Raw genomic sequence first — 24,465 nt, 5'->3', positions numbered from 1 at the left:
CTATCAATCCTCTCATACCAAGCTAGGGGTGCTTGCTTCAAACTATAGAGATATTTCTTCACCCGATCATGAATCTCAAACCCCTCAGGGTGTTCCACATCTGTGTTCTTGCTATTACATGAGGGGAATAGTCCCCTTGTAAGTTTTCCTTCAGTACATCTCAGACATGTGCCTTTGTGCTCTTCTTTGAATTCAGGCACCCCTGTCACCATCTGTTTCACATCGGGTAGGGCCTTATAATGAAGATGGGCAAACCTCCGGTGCCATTGAAGAGATAAGTCACCCGTCATGGTCCCCAATGGAATTCCTACAACTTGATACAAATTTCCAATCCTGAACCCAAGAGTAAAATCATCTTGAAAATTCCTTTTCCAAACACTTACCTTTCCATCAATGAACGCCACCTTGTAACCTTTGTCTTCCATTGCCGAAATGGACACCAGGTTCTTCTTAAGATCAGGTACATAAAGAACTTCTTGTAAATGAATCGTGTTACCCTGATTCAATTGAAGGGTAACATTTCCTACACCCTTTACGGGATAGGTGGCATCGTCTCCAAGAATAATCTCCAAGTTTGTTTCCTTCTCTATCAGATTAGGGGGAGTTTCCTTATATCCGGCGAAGTGCCTTGAAGCACCACTCTCAATAAGCGAATTTCCCAAAGAGTCCAGAGGAGAGGTAGTGGAGAGGGTCGATATAAGATAATACTCCTTTTTCTAATCAGGAACAACATTTGATTCTTCATATCTAGAGTTCCTTGCTTTTGGAGGGTCGACCATTTCCTTGATGTCTTGCATTCCTTTTTCCTTTGCCATTGAACCTGTCATTCCTTCAATCATTGTTGTTGAAGTTGCCCCTGGAATGATTGTGATCATCATCATGTGATGTGTCCCTTCTATTTGGACACTCCCTCGCATAGTGGCCAAACTTATTGCAATCAAAGCATCTGCCTTTCCTTCCACCCTCAGATCCGGGCTTTCCATTGAAATGACCTTTAGACCCTACATCACTTCTCCTTTTGGCATGAGCAGAGAAAGCAATAGAGTTGCCTCTATTAAAATGCATTTCTTGCTCCACCACCCTGGTTTCTTCTTGAATGCATCTTGACATCAATTCTTCAAACCCCTGGAATTCGATCATTATTGAGAATAGTGGTTCTAAATATGTACCACTCGGGAGGGAGTCCTCCAAGGGTAATGATAGTAAGTTCCCTGTTAGATATGATTTCTCCAATCGATAGAAGATCATTCTTGATCTCAGTGATCTTTAAGAAGTAGGATTGAATATCCTCATTCTTGCCCTTCTTAATATCCTTCAACTTATTTTTGAGGAACAAAACTTGATTTGCATCACTAATCTTAAACATGCTTACCAATCTGTCGTAGATCTCTTTGGATGTGTTCAAATTGGAGATGTAGGCCACCAGACGCTTGTCAATGGAATCTCTAATAATCTTCTTCGCTTTGACTCCACCCTTAGTGTACTTGTTCTTTGTATTACTTAGTTCATTTGGTGGAGGCTCGGGGATTTTACCCTTCACACAATCCAACACTTTTTGCTCTTCTAATGTCAGATCCAAAGACATCTTCCGTCAGTGATAGTCAGAATTTTCACGGAGCTTATCTTCAACTGGGAAGTGGGATGATGAACCCATTGAGCCTTTGACCTTGTCCAACTGTCTTCAGTGATTTCTCTTTCACTCTTGCTTAGACTTTGTATTCACCTCAGCTATGAAACCATGTTAATTTTAGGTATATTCTATGCTTAGAGAAATTTACTTCAATTTTTCATATTAGCCCAATGTCAATATTCATATTAGCGATCACATTAGCATGATAGTAAAGTGCAGATCGAACATAAACATAAATCGCAGAAAACAAGCCAAGACAAGAGGACACAAGATGTGGCACTAGCCAGGGAAAAACCCCAATGTGGGGAAACCCTTGATCAATTCTTCTTATATTCTTCAATAGTTCAGTAGAGAGAGAGATAGTACAAATACACAAATCATATATTGTATGACAACAACAGTAAGTCCATCATTCTGATAATGATGACTATTCTAGGATGTAACACCGACAGACTTCAAATAATCACAAGGAGTACTATAACTTATCCTTTTAGATGATCATCAATGCAGCAACAATATTCCTCCAAATGCCTACTCCTGTAATTATAGATAGGACACAAGGAGAAACTCTGTAACCTTCCACGTTGTCAGACAACTAGCCCCTTCAAGGGCTGCAATCCACCTAGGAGAGACTCTCCTAATCCACGTTGCCACCTGAATTCAATACACACTGCAATGTTACCTCAGGACAACCTTAGCTTCTTTTTATGGCTTGTAGCCTAGAAAAACAACGAGTTGTAGCTTATGGATTCTTCCAACAAGCCTAGTTAAATATTGAATTCATGCTTATTCATGACCTTGATACAACGTTGTCACCTACTGCGATTCTGGTTGCATTTAGGGCTCCTTAACAACGTCTTGAGGCCTCTCTATTTCACTGTGTTATTATGGCCTTCTTCTAGCTATGGAACAAAACCTCACTAGCTGTGGATAGGTCACTTCTAGATAATGTTCAAACTTCCTTGACTGCGGCTAGGTGACCTTGCACATGTTGCGGATAAGTGTTGCACTTTACAGCGGATAAGGGCTAGACATGACAGCGTTAAAGACTCCTTGTTTGGACTGTGAATGAGGACTCTACAATAGTTGTGGATCAGGCATACGGTTAGAGCACTTAGGGCTGCGTATCTTCAGCTGAGAATAGGCCCCCTTCACTATGGTAAGGACAGTGGCTAGATGCCCCTCTTGGTTGTGGATTAAGGCCTCCCCTTTACTATGTATAAGTGCCTCCTCTTGCTGCATAAAAACCCTCATTGACTGTGGCCTAGGGCACCCTTAAATGATGCGGCTAGGGCACCCTTAAATGTTGTGAATAGAAGCCTCCTCTAGCTGCATATAGAACCTTCCTTGACTGCGGCTTTGGACAGTGTATGAGTCTCCTTAGACAGCGTATGAAGTGTCTCCTAAGACTGCATAGAGCCTTCTCCTTTTGACTGTGTCTAGGGCTAGGGCATCTCCTCTAGGGCAACGTATTCTCCTTTAGATCTCTCCTACCACCAAAACTCAAACAAGTGGAGAGAGATCACAAGAGATGAGTGTGTAAAATGACTTGAAGAACTCTTCTATTTATGGTGAAACATTGAGGATAGGTTGGGGTAATTTGGTTGTTGGATGACCTTGACGAATTGTCACATAACACAAATAAATTCATATCTCCATGAATACATGTCAGGATCGGATGATCTTTAGATCAATCCTACACCTCTCGACGAGAGGAATCCAAGAAAAATATCAGCTGCCATAAATAGGAAGACCCACATGGAGTTTGGCCCTAGTTGCCAATTTTAACAATTCCATAATCCAAAAGGCCAAACTCTATAAGTAGATGTTCCTTAGGGATAGGTGAACGTAGTTTTATCTTGATATTGGAGTGTAATTTAGATTTGATTGTAAACACTAAAAAAAAAAAAAAAAAAATTATTTACCTACCAATGAAACGAAAACTTAGGAAAAGTGATATTTTTTAATAATCTTATTAATTTCTCTATAGTCTACGCAAATATGTCATTTAACCCCCTCCTCCAGAATCATTATAAGTGGAGAAATGCAGTCACTCTATGAAGGAGGGTAAATAAGTCCAATTGTTAAGAGCTTTTCAAGTTCTTCCTTTACAACATTTTTAAGTATTTTGATTCATTCATTATTGTAGTTAACAAATAAGAGTTCCCCCATCTTAAATACAGATATGATGCATACAAATTGATGTATCAATCCCTAACATGTCCTTATAGTCCCAAGTGAATGTTGAAGAATATTTATGCAATTGTTGATGCTAAAATGGTTGTAGTTGATTATTAGTTTTAGGAATTCCCCTAAAAAGAGTTTTAACTCTGCTATTAGTTTATTCTTCCAAAAAATATTCATTTAGATATCAATATTGGAATTTGTAATAATAATTTGTGGATATGAATCATAAAAATTAGTAGATTTTAAGTTTGTACTGGAACTTGCTTCAGTTTGATTGATTTTATTTTATTTTTGAAATGTTTTTTAAACAAAGTGGCTATTTATATTATATTAAAAGATTGGTTTCCATGCCCAGTTCCATTTACGTTTAGAGTTACATCAAGAGATTCAGAATTCTAGTACAACCAGATCTTGGTTTTCCTAGTGCTGTAGTTTTTCTATTTTACAATATTACATTGAAAATGTCTATATATTCTACAAAATTGCCTCAAAAAAATTTCATATCTGCGAAATATACCACATTATCGTCTAATATTCCCTAGAAGGGCCAAGGTCTAACTTGTTCTCAAGTGTCACCTTCTTTCCACAAGTTACTCCATCATCTCCCTTTGCTCTTGCAACAACCACATCGTGCAAAGAAAATATTGGTTCCAGGGAGCCCTGTTTTTCTTTATCCTCTGAGCTCCATGTCGACTCTCTCTGCTTAGTATTCAGTAGCAGAATTTCCATCTCCATATGTATGAGCCTACATTCCATACAAGAATGCATTGAATTCAATTTATTGTCCACCATCTTTGCATGATCATCCCTCTCCTTCTCCATAAAGTCCAACCTCCTGCCCAATAGTTCATACATGCCTATCGATTTTTTAAAGATATTCCCTACTACTTTCTTCTAGTAGTCGAAATCCCCAGGAGCGTCATGATTCTCCATCATCGTAAGTGACCAATGTTGGCATTATGGCTAATGTGTTTTCCTTGATGACAACCTACTCGATAAAGATGTCAACATTGTGATAACAAGACGTTTATGCAAAGTGATACAAATGCTACAGATGATATGGACAAAGGAATGTTAAGTTCAAAGAAAAGTGGATGGTAAAAGTAAAGTTTGAGAAAGTATACGCGGATCTTGAGAAACAAGGTTGCGTACATACACATGTATTGTGAAGAAAATTCGCACACAAAATCCGCACCATGGTAATTTGGATACCAGGGGTCTTTACCATGGTATTGACCCATAGTAGTGGAATCAACAACGATTATTTGATCTTGTCAAATAATACTAACAATATTACCAGGGGATTTGACTAAGTTATTAGCTAAGGCTAAATTTATATAAGGAGATGGAGATCAAGGTGTTAGGTGTGCATGTAATGGGTTATTCATGTGTGGTCTGATCTGAAATAGGTGTGCATCAGGGAGTAAGGAGAAGTCTCAAATCTGAAAGATTTGAAATATGTTGACATATATGTTTGATTGATTTACTTGTTGCAAATGTCTAAGTAGCTGACATTGATGAAACTATGATGATGGTAATACCATGGTCTAAATGAATTATTCATAAGTTTGATAGTAAAGGTTGCGGAATGTGAAATTGTCCTTGCAGTGAAGGTTTTTTTCAAATTTGTATGTAGGTATTGTTAGCGCTTGGAATTCACCTAGGCTGAGATAGACAAACTCTCAGGGCTACATCAAACCATTTCACCTCGTAGCTAGCCCTACGAGGTATGAGAAGGCTCTCTCGGGTCAGATTTGATAGATCTTTCAATATGATTAGGCTGACCAATTAGGATCAAAGATATTAGGCTAGTAAATTGATAAGGGGGGTTGATTTAAAGATTTTTTGGGTTTTTGGTGGCAATTTGGAGGGAGTGCAATTTAGGGTGCGGGGATTGAGCTCAGTTTTTGCAGGTGGGTCTTTGGGGCAAGGTAGGAGTCTATGCTGATGCCTTTAACTGAAAGAGATGATCAGGGAAGAAAGAAGAGAGGCTAAAGAGGGCAAACAATGAATTCGAATCCTCTCTAGACAGTGGAAAACATAAATTTTAAACAAAATTGAAAGCTGAGCATGGCATGCATGAATTCAAACTTTATCACTTCTTTTGTTTAAATAGCAGCAAGAGATTAAGAAATGGAACACATAAACACACTTACAATAACAGTAGGAGACACACCATCAACATAATAATCCACAAGAATCCACAATGAAGTCTGCAAAACCCTGGCCTTCCTTTTCCTCAAATTGCAGAAAATACAAGTCAAAAATACAATAGCACTTCTCCCTCTAGAGTCCAACCATGAAAATGAGAAAAAGAAGGCATAATATAGAAGGTCAAACCTCTTTCCCCACCTCTAGGGGTCGAGCTCAGCTTCCTAGGAGCTGTTACAACTAATTCTAAATCAGTCACTAGATAATAGGCCAGCACAACAACTTGCCTCTAAAAGTTAGGAAGCCTATCCATGCATTAAATATTAACTATTTACATCAAAGAAGCTTCTAGAAGAGTAAAGAAAGATAAAGCCTATCAAAGTACCATGAAAATATTACATTCATCCATCATCTACAAGTAAAAATGGTCAACCATAGTCAAAACAGTGTTTTTTGACCGAAAATGACAAATTCTGGCAATTCTGGAGGTTCTGGTCGCGCCCCTGGAAGTTCTGGTCGCGCCCCTTTACAGCTGCTTTTGAGTGGGTTCCACTGATCCAAATCAGGTGCAAGATGGCTCATTGGAAAGCTTGGTCTGTCTACTTTCCATCCCAAGTGGAATTTCTGAATTTGGTGTTGATTTGACCCCTCAAAAACCATTTCTCCCAAGGTCACTTTCTGCAACTCAAAAAGTGGGCAGAAAGTCATTTTTTAGGTGTATTTTAAGCTTTTGGAGGCTCAAAACTCAAAATTACGCTGCCCCCAAGTACTGGTAATTTTTCTTTTTGCATGCCCTTTCCAAAAATGCCAAGTTTGCAAAATTCCGAGCAGCCCTTCAAAATGGTCTCACCCGGGGTGAGACCAAACCGTGGGCAAAACCTGTAATTTTACCAAAAATTTGCAAAATGCTCCAAAATTCTCAAAATTTTCAGATTTTGATGCTAGATCAAGGCTGATCAGTACCATGATGAGTGAGGGATGCCTCAGCCAAGATGCGGAGTGGATTTGTCCTTTTCTTCTTCTTCCGGGCCTCTGACAGCTTTCTTTGGAGAATTTTCATTCTCGCCTTGCAAACATGTAATCTTGCCCAGTAGTGTGTCTTCATGTTCCGGAGCAGCTCTTTATCACGGTTTGCCTTGTCTAACAGTCCCTCCAAGCGCCAATTTGCTCGGATGAGCAATAACTCTCTATCCTTGGGCAGTGGGTCCCCAGGCCTCCTGCAGTTGATGACTCGGTCGAATCGAATCCTCCATAACTCATCCAACTCCTTCTCGGTCTCCAGCTGTTTGGTCCGCTGCTCTAAATAAGTGATAGTCCACTGAGCCATCTCAAGCTTCCGCTGCAACACAAGGTTCTCTTCCTTGAGCTCATAGAAATCTGAAGAGGAAGGAGAATGAGCATCACGACCAGTGAAATCATCATGTGCCTCGCCAACCGCCTCATCCTCAACCATGGGCTGCTTGCCCTCTCGTACTGCCTGTGCCGATGAAGAAAGCGAGGCCCCTTCCACCTGGTGTGGAGATAACACTCGCTGCTCTGATGATGAAGACGAGACCCCTTCCACTGGCTGTAGAGAAAGTACTTGTCGGGCTACTGCAAATAAGGTCCTGTGACCTCTCTGATATGTGACCCGAGGAGAAGAAGCCATGTGTCTCGGGATGCTGGTCTCGGGCTGATGTGATGGCCCTCCCTCCTCATGAACTGCCTCAGGCCCTGAATGTGGCTGTGTGAAAACATCTCGGGAGATGAAATCCGCCCAAGGGATGCCCTGCTGGCTCAGCTGATGGGAAACTACTAGCTGTATAAGACCATGATGGCATAGGCTCCGGAGCTGCTGTACTGGAGTCTGTCTCCGAAAGGTAGTGGCTATCCTCTGAATGTCGTGAAATAAGTATGCCGAGATGTTCATCATCCTCACTCTGGTGAAGTGCATCATCATGCGGATATGACAAGAAAATACTCGTGAGAATCTCCCCTCACATGTGAAGTAGTGCATAATGAGTCTCATGGTGTCTATATACTCTGCTCGGAGGAACTTGATAGGAAAGTTCCTTGTCAAGTGATGCACATAGGCAGGCCTAACATATGGCTCATAGTATACCAGGTCCACCCACTTGCGCTTCGGCCACACCTCACCCACATTGGGTATCCCGGTAGCATCTGTGATAGCCTCTGGAGAAAACACAAAATTCACCCCTGCAAGGGTGACCTACCTGTCATGGAGATGGAGGACAAACAACCGGGCCAAGTCTCTGTGATGCTGGATGTGTGACAGCCTCTCACAAAACTGAAAACAAGCCATCTGCTGAAAGAAAGATACTGCCAATGGGCAAGCCTGCAACGCTGTCAGTGATGTAGGCTCTTCCCTCTTGTGGTGACCACCCTTGCCTCCCCTACGAGGCCTCTGCTGTATCTCAATCTCAGTAGATGATGATCAGTCATCACCTTGCTCATTAGTCTCAATGGTTGACATGGTGTTATTGAGCAAGGTGGAATAAATAAGTCAAAATGACCGCTGCCCTGCCTGCAAAATGCTGTGAAGTATGCTGTTTTCAAGGGGAAACATCATGAGGGATATGTTAGGGGAGGGAATTTACATATAGGAAAGGGAAAAAATATATATATAAGCAGGGAATTCTGAAGGAAAACATCACATAATGTTAAACATGCCATCTCATCTTTCATCATTTGCAAATCAATACTTTATTAAGGGAAACTGTGATTTTTAATCACCAAGGGAAAGGACAATATAGAATTTTCATCATGATGGAAGGAAGGATGTCATGGGCATAGGGGGATAAGGCAGCATCAACTATCAACATTTAACAGGCTGCTCATTTCATTTTGTCTTTGAATGTCTATTAAGAGCATACTCTGTTTTTTATAACTTTTAAAATGGTCATTGATGCTTTTGGGAAACAGGGACTTTGTATGCTTGATCACCAAGGGAGGGAAGGGTTACTGTAATAAATTTGCAAGAAAAATGGGATATGATGTGTCAATGGTATTTAGGAAGATGAGGGTGAAAGGGAATTAGGGTTTAAGGGGACAATGAAACCCCTTTATCAATCACTACCAACTACTTTACATAACAGCAGTTCTTTTTTAATGCTGGCAGTTTCCATCATGCTTTACCATAGGGAATTAGGGTTTCTGATTGTAAGAGGAAAGGAAGGGGTTGTTGTGATCATTTTACAGTGGAAGGGAGAGGGGATCGTAACATAGGAATGAGGGAAAATAGAAGATATTAGGAATTAGGTTTAGGGGAAATAATGGAACCCATCAACAAAGTCTGCTGCCAATCAATTTTTGTAACAGCAATTCATTAAAAACAGAGGCAGCCTTATTTTTTCATTTGCCATGAGTAATCAGGGTTTCACTGTGTGATTTGATCATAGGGAGGGATATTCAATTGCCTAGAGAGTTTAACTGAAGGGACAAGCAATTAAATTAGGGTTTACATAGGGAATTAGGTAAGGGAAAAAACAGAGTTTTAAGGAGGGGAAAAAAATACCATGTTACTACAAACCCTAACCACAGCAAGTCTGATTTCTTTGATGTCTATGCAAATGAAATTTTGTCATGACCTTATTGAGCTTTAAAGCCTTTGACATATACCAAGATGACCCTTTTCCTTTGTTTTTTCTGAGGCTATGCAAAATGGCAAATTTCACTGTTTTTACAATTCTTTGAGTGCATGCCTTGTCATCACTGTTTTATTTGTTTTTTATAATGTTTCTTTTCATTCACTGCTGTACATTTACATAGGCATTTTGCTGTGTTACTAGTGCTTTAGGGTTTGATCATTATACATGGGGAAAAGGTAGGGTTTATAGGGTTTGAAAGGACTAGGGTTAGGGTTTGATAGGATTAAGGGGCAGGTTTGGTATGACTAATTTGCAAATGAGATTAACAAATATAACATGTTAACATATGTAATTTAATTTTGGGAAAATGAATGGAGGGATATAAGGAAAAAATTGCCTTGAAAAACAAACAAACTGTCAAACATATGCATGCAAAACATCAAGTCATTTCAACCTATTTTCTATGGATTCCTTGCATAAAATCATGACCATAACCTTCCTTTTCAATCCTAACCCATCATCAAACATGTGAATGAGGCATACCTGAACAGTTGGAGAAAATTCGAGGGTGAATTTGGCGTTTGAATAAATTTTACAGCAAACTGATTTTTTGGTCGCGCAAGCTCCCAGTTTGGTCTCACCCCTCCGTTTGGTCACGCCTGTGTAATTTAACACAGCGCGTTGGCCTTTTTTTGGTCGCGCTCCTCCGTTTGGTCGCGCTCCTCCAAAAGACTGAAACTTCTGCAATTTGCCCAATTTCGCCCTCTAATCGCCTTTTGCTTGTAATTTCTTGCTCCAAATGCACAATGAAGACCTTGCAAGAGGGAATTTGCTTTTATAGGCTCATATTTAAAAAAAATTGACTTTAAAAACCCACTTTATAATGTTTAAACCTTTACATTGTCTTTAACACTATTTTAGAGTCTTTTTGTCCTGAAATAAGCTCTTTGGATGCGTTTGACTTCGTTCTTTTTGCAGGTTGACCGCCTGATGGACTGTAGTGAAAGAACCAGGGTTATTGCCGGCACTTTTACAAATTTTTGGGAATTTCTTTATTTATTTTTTTTTTTTTTAAATTCCACATGGCCTTGGACTTAAAAACAGGGTTTTTAAATCCAAGGCATAAAATGAGCTATAGCTGAAGAAAATGATAATGAAACTTATGTACAAGACTCCTTCCGGCTTGCTGGGCACCTATTGACCATGACTCATGACCTTGAAATGATTTTGACTCAAAACCCTAGACCTAAGACCATGGGACCTTAAGACAAAAACAAGAACAAGCCTGACTCAATTACATTGTTGTATGACCTGATCCAGCAAAGCCAAGAAGGGAACAAAGACCAGCTCCTCCATTCAGTGTTATGGCATGCCTAGCGGGATGCAAAACTGACACTGATGAGACACCTATAAATGCATATGCAAAGAGTTATTGATCACTGATGGAGGGCTCAAGACCGACACTAACAGGAGGTAGATCAGCATAGATCCATCTTAAATAGGGATTTAACATGAGCTAAGAGATCCAATTTCTTCACATGCAATTTTTTTTTATAAGAAAACATTGTTTAAATGAGCCTCTAGGTTCTATGATATTTTTCAAAGCAGAGATTTTGTAACCATTTCTTTCTCTTAAAAACTTGTAAGTTTTGGGTCTTTGGTAAAGGGTCAAGATAATCAAATCATGGAAGAGGCGAGCAAAAGGGCTAAAATGACCTAGCAGGAACAAAGCATCCCTGGAGGTGGACAATTTGTAGGGGTTGTCAGGAAGAGGAACACCCAAACATATTTCAACAAGATTTGAAACCCAAGTTGTAACCATTCTAAACCGCCACTGGAATGGGAAAACTAGTGAAACTAAAAGGGGGCCAGGAAAATCAGAAGTGGTTCATGCATTTCTCGGTTCATGCATTTCTCACTCAAGAGAAGAAGGATTCAAAAATCTAACAAGGCACTGGGGAAAGCCAAAATCATTGAATAGATCAATGCTAGTTCAGTGGGAGAGGAACACCAAAACAAATTTCCCACGAGATTTGTAACCCAAGTTGTAATTGTTTCAAAGAGAGCCTCAAATGGAAAACATAGTGCAACTTAAAAGGGGGCGGACAAATCGGTTGACATTTCTTTCTACTTCTTTTTGTCTATCATAAGTGTTGTGGCCCAACTAGTTATAAGATTCAAAAAAAATTCTCTCAGGAATAGGGAAAGTTCAGATATCATGAGTGTTATGGCCCAACTAGTTATAAGGTTCAAAAAATTCTCTCTCATGAATAGGGAAAGTTCAGATCTTAGGTGGCAAGAAAAAAGAGATCAATCCTAGTTCAGTGAAAGAGGAACACCGAATCAAATTTTCCATAAGATTGGTAACACAAGTTATAATTGTTCTAAACAAATACTCAAATGGAAAAAATTGTGAAACTTAAACAGGGACGTAAATCAGTCCAGATTTCTTTCTGCTTCGTTCTGTCTATCATTACTATTGTGGCCCAACTAGTTATAAGATTCAAAGAAATCTGTTTCAGAAATAGGGAATGTTCGGATCCTAGGTTGCAGGGCAAAACTATGAAACATGCCCCTCAACATGTTTATAATCTCTTTCAAGGACGGGGAAAGTTTGGCTCTCATTACTGTTGAGGCCCAACTAGTTATAAGATTGAAAGAAATCTGTTTCAGAAATAGGTAATGTTCAGATCCTAGGTGGCAGGAAAAAACTATGAAACATGCCCCTCAGCATGTTTATAATCTCTTTCAAGGACGGGAAAGTTTGGCTCTGAATTGATAACAAGGACAGGAAAGTTTGGCTCTGAATTGATAACAAGGACAGGGAAAGTTCGGCTCTCAAGTGACAAGAAAAATATTAGATGGTTCGAAACATAAAATTCAGATGATATGATTTTTACTGAAATTTTTCGTACTTTTCATAATAGAGACACGGAAGCTTAAATTCAATTAAAACACTATTGTTAACATGCCCTTCAAGATGTTGATATTGAGCGAAAATGTCTTAATTTCCTAATCAATGGGCTATCTTGACTTGTTATTTACCCATCTGGGCAGCGATAGTCCCTGTACCTCCCCTTTTTGATAATTTGTATCTTACTTTCATCCGATCTATTAGAACTATCAAAAACCAATCTGAATCTAGATATGCACCGATGCCATGTAAGGCTAGCAAAGCTTGAGGTGGCATATCTCAGGTTCCATATCTAGTAAGCCAACCATTGGTGTTCTGCAGCCACAGATAAAACCGCAAGAAGTTGGGAAATTTGGGTTCAGAATCCAGATGGATTGTGCTAATATCACACCCTCACCAAGCCTAAAGAGAAGCAAGAGGTTCAGCTTAAATTTTCTTGCCTTGTGCTAATATCACACCCTCACAAAGCCTAAAGAGAAGCAAGAGGTTCAGCTTAACTTTTCTTGCCTGCCATAAATCACCCGCTGACAGATATTTCGGGGACTGAGTAGCAGTAGGATATAACCAGGAAGTCTCACAAATAATACCACCTAGAAGACTGAAACAACAGATAAAACAAGCGGATGGATTTGACCCCTGACCTTCCAGAGTCTCAAAGCTTCAAGAGAAGGCCAGTTGCCATCTCACAAAGAACAAAGAGAGTTATGGATTCCCCCTGTCCCCACCCACTCCATAGAAGCATCCATATTTTTCACCTTACTAACAATCTACCTGTAATCTATGGTCTTCAAGCAGCCATAAATCCTTACAGTGGAGGTTCTCAAATTTCAAGATAGTGGTTAACTGAAGTCCCTTTAGCGTCCAGTTATTTATGGCCCAATTACAAAGATACACAAACAATTTCATGAATACAGCTAACCAGCCTGGGATTGGAAGATGAAATCAATTTAAACAACCATACTTTAACATACCCTCCCTGTAAATGTAACTAAAGCAATAGATTTTGGTTAATTCAAAATTTTGCCAAAGGACAAGGTTTAATTCAACTTGCAAGGTAACTGAAACAAAAATTAAATTCAGCATAAGTGAAAAGATTTAGATGTATGTGCAAGACCACCAAGAATTTCTGCCAGATAACAAAGTTTCTGGCAGAATTCCATAAATCTAAGTCCCATGAAACTAAAGGCATTATTGTGGCAGAATAAAGGTAGTGAAGATACTTATAAAATCAAAACGCACATACATACCTTGTAAACTTCATCGAATTTGTCATACATGAAGCGAGTGATAATGCTGGTCTTGCCCACGGACTGGTCTCCCAAGAAAACAAGCTTGTACTTCACCAGAGGCGAGAGAGAAGCGGTATGCCTCACCATCTTCCTGATTCGACTCTCTTTCTCCTTGGTGCTTTTCGAACCCTCGATGCGCAAACCCAAGTCTTCAAGGAAGTCTTGCAGGAAGGTGCAGGCAGAGCTCTGCCGGTCTGTTTGCTATTCTTGTTCGTCGTGAGGAACGCGCGCTGCATTAGATTAGGAAAATTTGAATATTTATATCACGATTCGAGATCGTTTAGCTTTCAGTTTAGAGACAATCGAATCATGTACGATGATCGGGCACGTGGCGGTCTCTAAGTAAGTAATCAACTTTGAAGCTGTAGCCTAACCATTATTTTTTTTGTTTTTTTTGGTAATTATGGAAATTTCAGTTATATTTATAAAAAAAAAAAAAAATGGTAGGGATTTTTGTAAATGTAAATAAAGGTTGTTAAAATTTATAATTTTAATTGTTTTGAAAGTTTTTGATGGTGCTGAATCTATTTCCATCACAAATATTTTGAATTTTTTTTACGTCGATATTGTTTGGGCAATGCTCCTAGCTTCTTGACAAATACCTCTTTAAATAGATTATCCCAACAACTGACAGAATATTTGCATAATTTTGTCTATTGTACTTGAAACTCCTACATTCTAAAATGAATTTTTTAGTTAAAAAATATATACTCCTTCCTCCTACACTTCTTTTAGCGTGTTTTAACACCTATTAATAAGTAAAAGTAACAACTAACTTTAAGTTTATATAATAGTTCAAAGTAATGGATAAAATGTGTTTTATTAATTAAAACTATAGATATATAATTGTTGTATTAGCTCTATATAAGGATAGTATCTGAGATAAGGGAGTATTTATATAAAAGAATATTATAAGATATGTTTTCTTTATTTTAATGGGAAAGAAATTTTAATATTATAAAAAATTGTGATTTTAAAATAAAATGTTAATTTTATTTAAATAGTTTTTTCAAGTGTTTTATATTGAATATTTTAATTAATTTGTTTTTTAAATTTGAAAATATTTAAATCTAATAAATACTTTGAACAATTTGACTTTTATGGTTGAATTGAGGCTTCTATAATCCATAACAATTATAAGAAGAAATTTCTGGGTAAATCACACTTAGAAGTAATTTGATTTTTCTTTTTTATTGAAAGTTTTTTGGAAGTTTTTTCTGTGGGTTTTTTCAGTCTAATTTCTCTAAAATGGAGCAAGAATTTATTGAAATAACATGCTTGATGGGTAACCCCTGCATAATCGAAGTGCCGTAGAAATAGTGTTGAATCCATGTAAAGTTTAAAAAATCACACCAAAAACAACTTAATTTGAAAGTATTTACATTTTAAAACCAAAATAAGTTATGGTTAAAAAAGAAAGTGAAATACTACACTTTAGAGTGTCATTATACCAAATTAATATGCCCATCCATTATCTTCCTCTATTATTTATAGAATAATGTTTTAGAAAAGTAAATTTTCATTCTCAAGTGTAAGGTTTTAACATATATAAAAATTAAATATATAAAACAATTTTTTTAATGGAATTTTTATTTTTAAAAACAAATAAATATTATATAGATTAAAACAAAATAAAATAATATCTAAATTTCATTGTTAATTTTTAGAGTTTTAAATATAATTAATTTTAGGATATATTTATTGAACCAAATTATTAACTAATTCAAATGTAATCGATTAATATGATAATGATGATGATAATTAACGTTTATTGAGAACAAACTTTAAGAAACAAATTATTTAGTTTGATTTAAGATTTTATTCCTATGTTGAAAAAGCTTGGAGAGAAGCCTCCCGATCTCACTGTAAAAGGCTAGGAAGGTCACTATTGCAACAAAGATTTTGAAACTAAAATCTAATGTGGTTGTAAGCGGGGCACTCTAAGAGGAAGTGATTTTCATCCTTGATGTCTCACAAAGATGGCAGAACCTTTCCATCCATGGTGTTTTAGGAACTACCCAACGACCCGTTTCACTATGGACCTCATGGGAGTTCGTTCTAAATTTGGCTATACTAATTTTCTTCTTTGAGATAGCTGAAACAAAGAGATACTTTTGATCTTCTACAGTGGGGTTGATGACCTCCTTATAATATCTTAATTTTCTTTTAGCTGTTAAATCTTTCTCACGCCACATTTTTCCTTTGAACTTAGAAGTAACAATATTTTTAATGTTATTCTGGTCATCTCCCAATAGTTTAACCAAGCCCTTGTGTCTTTATACCAACCTCGTTTAAACCTTAAGTGGTCTTTATAATATCAAATTCATATAACATTATTAAATTCATTTACATTTAAAGCTTAAAATTTCTTAACCAAAAAAAATATAATGTATTGAATATTTAAATTATTATTTAATTGAAAAATAAACATAAAACTTTAATATCACATTGTTCTATAATCTAAAAAAATACTTCATCATTACATTTACTAACATTCCCTCTCACCAAACATAGCATTCATTTCCCAATTTAACAATATTATATTAAATATTTTTCATATAATGGATTTACACTAAAATTCTTTGGTTTAAAATATACAATTAAAATATATTTATTTTATAAAAATCGTTTTAAATCAATTCTTAATTCTTATTATTTATATTAAAAATCATATAATTTATTTAGCTTTTAAACAAATTTAGGTTAATAAAAAAAAATATAATTTTTTCATAAATTTTTAAATTTCTTATAAAATAATTATAATAAAATTAAAAAAAAACCCTTAAATATAATATTAAATTATAACTCTTATTAAATCATAAATATATGTCATTACGTTATAACCCTTATTAAATCATACATATCTAAATAATATTAACATGGGAATGATTAAAAGAAACCTTTCAAACCAATCAAACCAACTTCAATTAACACATTAAAGTTTAGCATCAACTTCAATTAACACATTAAAGTTTAGCATTGTCATGATGTTTAATGGAGTCGGGGATACTCAACGGCGACTCCTATTTTTAACTCTATAGCAAATGCTATTTGAAATGTGAGAGAAATAGTCATGGAATGCCCTCTCTGTCATTTACAAAGCAATAACTATTTCACTAGCATGTCAGATAGCATTTATATTGTTGTAGAGTTGAAATAAGGATCGCCAATCCTCAACCCTCGTGATATCATTTTCAGGTGCAATGAAGGGTGCTTGGCTTTTTGCTTTAATTATAAATGAAACACACCACAATCTTCTAATAGGGCTTGCATAAAGACAATAGTGACTTGAAGAATGTTGTGCAGGAGCTCCATGATTTCACGAATAACAACACCACTGTACCAAAGGACAAGACATTAAGTATAGTGCACTTGAGAAGATGAGGAACGCAATTATGTAATTTATTGCTCTCTGAAATATTGTATAAGTAATATTTATAATTTTATTTTATTTTATTTACTTAATTATTTATTTTGTAATTAAAGGAATTGATAATTAGATTAATTTTGTACTAGCTTCAAGTATAGTCAAACTTAAACTAGGTCATTTTCAATATACTATTTACCAAGGGATTTGAACTCAATTTTTTTTTAAATACAATATTTTATTTTTATTTTTATAATCATTATCAATTAAATTATTTTAAAAATTTTATAATATTTATAAATAGTATTTATTAAATATAAAAATAATTGAACTTTAAAATTAGAATTATTTATATAATAATAATTTAAAATAAATAAATTAAAGTAAGAAAAAAGAAAATAATTAGAATTATTTGTATAATAATAATTTAAAATAAATAAATTAAAATAAAATGGAAAATAATTAAATTAATTTCATTTAGATTGAAAGATGTAATATTTTCGGAATGTTTAAATGATCATTATAATATGCCACCAATTATCTACATCATATTATATACTATAAGTGAAAAATATATTTTTACACCATGTAGAATTTCTATTGATTTCAACTTATTTGATATAAGATTGTTTGATTGAGCTATGTCATCCGAACAAAAGATTGTATATCAAATACATTGAGTGGATCTAATTTTTATGTGGTTTAGATATGCTAGTAAAAAATAATTGCATGGTGTATAATATTTTTACTATATTATAGCATATAGCATTGCATTTTATTGAATTGAAACAATTAAAAATTTATCATCCTAAATTTTATTACTTGGATTTTTTTAACTTTAATTAAATTATTTACAATTACATATTCATAAAATCAATATGATAAATCAATTGGATATTTGATAAGGATTCCATTCTTCTTTAACCTTTTGTAAAAATTAACCATAAAAAAAAACATACTATATAAATCTATATATATAAAAACACATAAATCTATACATATAATTTAATTATTTAATTATTTTTTATATATTTATAATTAATTTTATAACTCTAACTTTAAAATGGGCTTCATATTACTCTTATTGAATAATTTATACAAATTATTTATAAGTTTGAAAACCGCCCATTAAAAAATCCCATACTACACAAATATACACATAGAATTAAATAACATAATTACTTTTTATATAATCATTATTAATTTTATAACTCTAAATGTAAAGTTAACTTCATAATACACCTATTGAATAGATTATACTAACTATTTATAAACTTATTATTATTTCAATTATGTCATATATCTAATCACTAATTATGTCACGTCTCTAATCAACAAAAGTAACCAAAATAAAATTCCCCCATTCTATATATATATATATATATATATATATATATATATTCTTGTGCATTTAGAAAACAAATTAAGCTATATAAAAAGATTATTGTTACATTAAACTAATTTAAAAAAAAAAAAAAAAGTGAATGATTGAGAATTCATTCCATTTAGAATGAGTAATGTTATCATATTTTTATGAAGTCGGTTTAAAAACACTCTACAACTTAGGGTTTGAGTAATACATATTTTTCTCTCTAATATTAGAAAATAGAGAGATCAGAGAGCGATTGATTGCACACAACAAATCACACTTGATACTTTTATTTATCACTACATATAGAAATATATAGGACATAATTTACCGACTTCAACACATATAGATCATCATTACAACTCATACATTCGAAACAACAACTTCTAGACTGACTCCTTGTAACTCCTAATGACAACTACATATGACATGGAAGCATTACTTCCAACACCCTCCCTTAATTCTTACATGGAAAAACACTGAAAACACATAATACAACAACAATATGATATATGTCTTGTTATCACTCCAATATTTCTCTAGAATTGTTAAGAAAGAAATGATTAGAGGTAACCACAAACCAACTTTGGATATTAGGATGTAGCCATCCTAATTCTCAGAGAGGACTCTCTCTTTATGATTTAACTTTGTTTAGTTAATTGATTTTAGGCTAGTTATGATTGTACTTGGGTTTTGATTTAGATTTGGTGGGATCACTTACTTAAATGGATAGAGGGATGTTTTTTACCATTGGGCTATGCAGTCAAATGTCAAGAAAACAGGACTGAATCAAGTTCTAAAAATAGTGTCTACAGGGCAAGGTAGCTAAGCTATTTCAGATCTTAAGGCTGGATGGTGAAGTTGGTTTCAATCGGATCCAAAGAGAAACTAAGGGTTCCTTAGGTGAGATTATGAAAGAAGTGAAAGAGGTCAACGGAGATGGGAGAGCAATTAAGGATTCTCAAATCCGGATATCAGAAGAAAACATTGAAATGATCAACTGTTCAAAACAATGTGTACTTAAACAAATTCTGAGATAAATTTCCAATTAATTCATTCACTTTAGATAACATGTAAGTTTGTGAAATACATAAGAAGATAACAAATTTGACAAAGAAAATACTTCATTGTAATAGATCAACACATGAATCCTGCAATGCAATCTCTTTATTACTTAGTCCAGTCTATTGAATTGAAAATTTGGTACAATAACCCTCAGGTTTATGATCAATACAACTCTACAAATGTATAGCAATCCACATTCACTAATTTGAATTATGAAGTATTTATACAAAAATAGTTTACAAAATATCCCAAATTGTCTTGGGAAGTAATCTAGGAGAAAGAATTAGCTTCATGCAAGAAGATAGAGGCAGATGTTCAACAGCTGTATGTTGTCCTTGTTTATTAGGGTGTGTTGTTCTTTATGATCTGATATTTTTCTTTTTATTCTCTGCCTTGTTGTTTGTCTTCACGCCGACTCTTCTTTGTACTTTGACCTTTCAACTAATACTCTTTTACTTAGTCGATTTGTCATTTTCCTTTTACTATGTCGTTTTCACCCTTAATGTACATTTTTACATTTTGACTATGTATCTTTACAATAAGTCATTCAATTTCTCCCATGTTTCTACATCTAGTAATTGGATATTTACCATTTTCTTGTATATTTCATCTACTTCAGTTTATTTGGCAAAAGTGGGTTTATTTACAAAAAGGTGTTTTACCTCATGTTGGAGGTAAAACAAGTTCTCAAAGGTCTGATACAGGACCTTGCCAGTAGGCATCCCCTTCACAGAGGAAGTGTTTACCTGATCCCTGGCTACTTCTCTAATTCTTCGGTTGTAGTCTTCGTGTGGCATCAATTTTTCATTTATCACCAAGGGATTTGGTAGACCTTTCTGCCTCAAAACATCAAACTTAACCATGAACCTATCTATAGCCAGCTGCATGGTTCGGCATTTATATTCAAGGTTCATCATCAAATTCCTCTTGGTGAGGACCTTTTTACGTCTAGTATTGTGCCAGTCCTGTCAGGTATCTCCAGCTCTTGCAATTCATATTTGTTTGTCGAGTTGAAGAAATGAATTATTCTAGTGGCTTCCTTTGGCACGTCTCCCAATTCTGCTTTAACTCTCTATATGGATTCTGTAGCCTCTTTCACTAAGTCACTTTGCTCAAAAATTACTTGGATGGATTGCCAAATATCATTGACAAAGTCAATGATATTGGCTCGTAACTATTCCTTGGCTTGGTGAAGTGGCTCCTTTAATGTTAGCTCTTTCTCCAAGCTCTTTATCCTTTCATTCATTTTGGTTGCCTTCTGTACTTCTTCTTTGTGCATAATCTCGGAAAGCTTATAGTCATTCTCCAGACTGGTTATATTTTCCTTAAGCTTGTTTATTTGTGTGGTTTGAATGGACATGTCTTCCATTGCCTTCATCAATTTACTAGCCTCATCTCCTGGCTAGGCTGTTGCTGATGTCGAGCCTGTTGCTGATGCAGATGCTGTGGCAACTGGTAGTGTTGTAGCCATTGGAGTTGTAGGAGCCAATGATGCTGCCAAAGTGGATGGTACTGTTGTGGTAACTATTGGAATGACAGTGGCAGGGGTAGTCTCAAGGCTGGCCTGTTTCAGCTATATCAAGTTGTCCAACTCCTTCTCCATCTCTTTCAATTGATTATTCAATTGTAAAACGAGTTCCATCATTTCCTCCTGATGTGTTTGGCTCTGTGGATGCTCTGAATGAGGAAGTTCCAGTTTTTTTTTAGAGCAACAATGTCCTTGTTCTTTTTCTTTATTAACTTCTCAGCAGCCTTGATATCATTGGGATCATGTCCCAACTCAATCACCAAGTCTTCTAGTGACTTGATCCCGTTGTCCTTGGCCTGTGAGGAGGGCTTTTCCAATTTGTATTGTGCTTTAATGTTGTCCAATGAACTTTGAAGCTTATATGCAACCATATCTTTACTTGTCAAGGTGGAATAGATCATCTCACCTGCCTGTTTGTGAAAATCAATTTGGTTAATGGGATGAACATCCTTGGCCAGAACCTCAAAATGCGTTTTCTTGTAGTCAGCTGATGTTTTCGGCTGCTGGATTGTAGATTGCATGAATGACATCTACATTTTTCCTATTTTGATGTCAAAGGTTGACATCAACCTGCTTTGATTTGCTAGTGTCTGCTTGAAGTATTGGGCATAAGTTTTAGCCTTCAACTTCTCATTCCTCAACTTGATTTCCTTGTATCTATCTTTGATGTCCTTTTCTTTATCCACAGGCCTAGTGAATGAAGAAACCTCAACACTGAGCTTTCTCTTAATAAGTTGAGTGTTTGATGTTAAGGGATGGTGAGTTTCTCCTGAAGTTGTTGTGCCTTTGCTTCTTTCCACCATTGTATCAGTATCAATGATTTCCACTGAGTCAATGGTGTCTTCTGCTTCGGTTATAGGATTAATCTTGGGCCTCTTCCTATAACTGATCTCAAATTGTTCACTTGTGGTTTCCATAGCTGAACTGAAACCTTATTCCCTGTTTCTCTTTTGATTCCCATCTTCATTTGCTGGAGTCTATAAAATAGTATGAATATTCATTAGTTCTCCTGGTTCTGGAACCTACAGGAATGAACCTGTATCAGTCTGTTTCTCTACATCAATCAATGTACTCTCTACATCAACTATAGTACTGTCCATGTCTATTAGAGTGTTTTCCAACCTTTATGATTGGTTAGAAAACCTCTCAATGTTTGGTTTGCGATGATGGACGAAAGGTCCCAATTTGACCTTTATCCTTAGCTTGTTTATGACTCCATGAGGGTCATACTCCCACATAAAGTTGTTATTGAAATTCATTTGTTGCAAAATCCTATCTGCCTCTGGTCCAACTTCTCTCGTATTACAAATGAAGGGGAGCAATTGACTTCTCATTTTGAATTGGGTATTCTTCCCAACTGATAGGAAGTTGACTTCATGAGAATTTATAATCTGCTTAAAGTATTCTAGATGACTGATCTTGGGTTTCCTTTGTTATCCAACTTCTGAATGCTGACAGGAAACTTGTCTAGCTAGTTGTATAAAAACATATGGAATAAGACTAAAGAATACTTGAAAACTCTCTCGGTTGGTAGTCTGGTAAATTGTTCGTGCATCCTATCTGGTATGAACTGAGCATAGTTGTAAATTACAACAAGAGGCTTGCCTGGGCTAAAGATGGAAGGGAAAGCAAGGACAACCTCATCCACATGTCCATCTGTTGTGTATCATAGAATGCAGGAGACCATGGTTATGATTTATCTGCCTCTCTCTGAAAAAATGGTGGCAGCATATGGAGGAGTTTCTGTAGGAGTATGACACTCCTCTATGATGAAATTTTGGAAAATTTGAGATATCCTAGGAGGGTCTAACTTGGTGTAGAGGTCAAGCAAGCCTTAAATAGAAAGGGGGATCTCATTTTGGCTTGGTTTGACTTGCAACATTTGGTTAATGGATTTTGCAGTGATGGTTAATAAAACTTGCTGGTCGGGGGTGATAATGGCTATTTGGCTGGGAATGTAGCAAACATGACAGGAGTGGATGATTTCTGGGAATGGGTGCACTTCTGGAAACAAATACTTGTGAAAATTAGACTCCTAAAGGTGAATGTCATCATTCAAGAATTTTTCCTTACTCCAGCAGTGGAGCTTTAGAAGGTAGACAGGGGAAGCTGTGTCCTTTATTTGGAAATCTTTGTCTGCTAATGCAAGGTGGTCGATGTCTAGGTGAGGGGTTTGCAGAGGCCTCACATATAGAGAGGTTTGGGAAGCCATAATTGGGTATACATTTATGAATTAGTCTTGTAGTGGATTAAAGAGTGAGGTTTAGAAGCTATGGTAGAGTGGGAGGGTAGTTACAGTCTGTAAAAGAAAGGTTTTGGGTATACAAATAATTTTTTCTTCAATTCAGGCAAGTTTCTTAATTAATTTTAATTAATTAACCATTCAATTTTAACTGTGCATTTTCAAATTCAGAGAGTCGTTCTAGTTTTTCCAAGAATACCTGGAAATTGATGGTTTGACGTGCAGACTGGGTTCAGTGGTGAATGCAGAAGGTACTCTAGATTCAATTGTCAACTGGTTGCTCCAATTGGGTATCCGGAGCATCTTCAGTGGCAGAGGGTGGTCAAATCGGTCACAGAGGTTCAGGGTGTCACAAATGGCCGCAAATGGCTTAACATCAGTTTACAGTGAAAATGCAAGAAAAGAGCGAATTGGGGCTTTTTCAGCCTTTTAATTGGTAACGATCACATTTTGGCACGGAAATTATAAATGAATAGTGGGCAGCTTTTGGATTGGGCGGGGACGTGGTCTTCTCGGCCATCCCACCGCTTTTGGATGGCGGGCTGTATTTTTCCCAACCACACGTTCTAGCCTGGTGCCTCCATGTAGCAGAACACTACCCAGGTAAAACCACAAATCTTGTGTGCTCTCGGGCTGTTATCGGTCGGATAATGAATCCAAGTGATATGGTTGTACATCATCAGATCTACGGGCAGGAGATCAGAGGGCTATCACATAGTTGAGTTGCACGGAGGGAATCGAGAAAGGGATTTACGAGGCCCCGGATTTAATTACAGTTAATTGTAATTATTTAACCAATAATGTCGGGATTTTTAATATAAACATATGATTAATTAGGTGGGACCATGGGTTATGTAGCGGGGTTTTTTAACTACCCCAAGGGTTGGTGGGTTAATATGAAATGAGGAAGTTAATTAGATAAAGCGGGGGCATAAAAACTTAGGATAAGGTGGTTTTTATGGGTTTTTGAGGGGAAAGAAGGGAAATTGACAAGGGGGAAAGTGATATTTGTAATGGGGAATGGGTTTCACACTAGGGAAAGGGGTTTTGGGAAGGGGGGGTGATTTTTGAAGGGTAATTTCTAGGGAATGTGTGAAACCAAGGGGTAATGGTCAAAATGAGGGAAAATGAGAAAT

The 24,465-nt window shown here is 36.1% G+C and overlaps 1 protein-coding gene across 6 annotated transcripts in view; it reads right to left on the bottom strand.

The window, feature by feature from the left end:
* The window catches only part of LOC149148004 (ras-related protein RABH1e-like), a 479,517-nt gene that overhangs the window by 271,704 nt on the left and 183,348 nt on the right, over positions 1-24,465 (bottom strand). The window contains exon 1 of one of the 6 annotated variants that reach the window (XM_089441575.1): positions 13,717-13,982. The exons of the other annotated variants lie outside the window; for them this stretch is intronic. Within the exon in view, the coding sequence (XP_089297701.1) occupies positions 13,717-13,845 (129 nt within the window). The 5' untranslated portion in view covers positions 13,846-13,982. Of the gene's footprint in view, positions 1-13,716; positions 13,983-24,465 lie in introns of those variants that run through there. 6 annotated transcript variants of the gene reach the window in all.

The sequence above is a fragment of the Pinus tabuliformis genome, chromosome 9 (genome assembly GCF_031772625.1).
Source record: "Pinus tabuliformis cultivar Carrire ecotype Pingquan chromosome 9, CPIR1, whole genome shotgun sequence".
In the NCBI taxonomy this organism is placed as follows: domain Eukaryota; kingdom Viridiplantae; phylum Streptophyta; class Pinopsida; order Pinales; family Pinaceae; genus Pinus; species Pinus tabuliformis.
The sequence above is the reverse complement of the archived record's forward strand: the minus strand, read 5'-3'. Positions and strand labels throughout refer to the sequence as shown.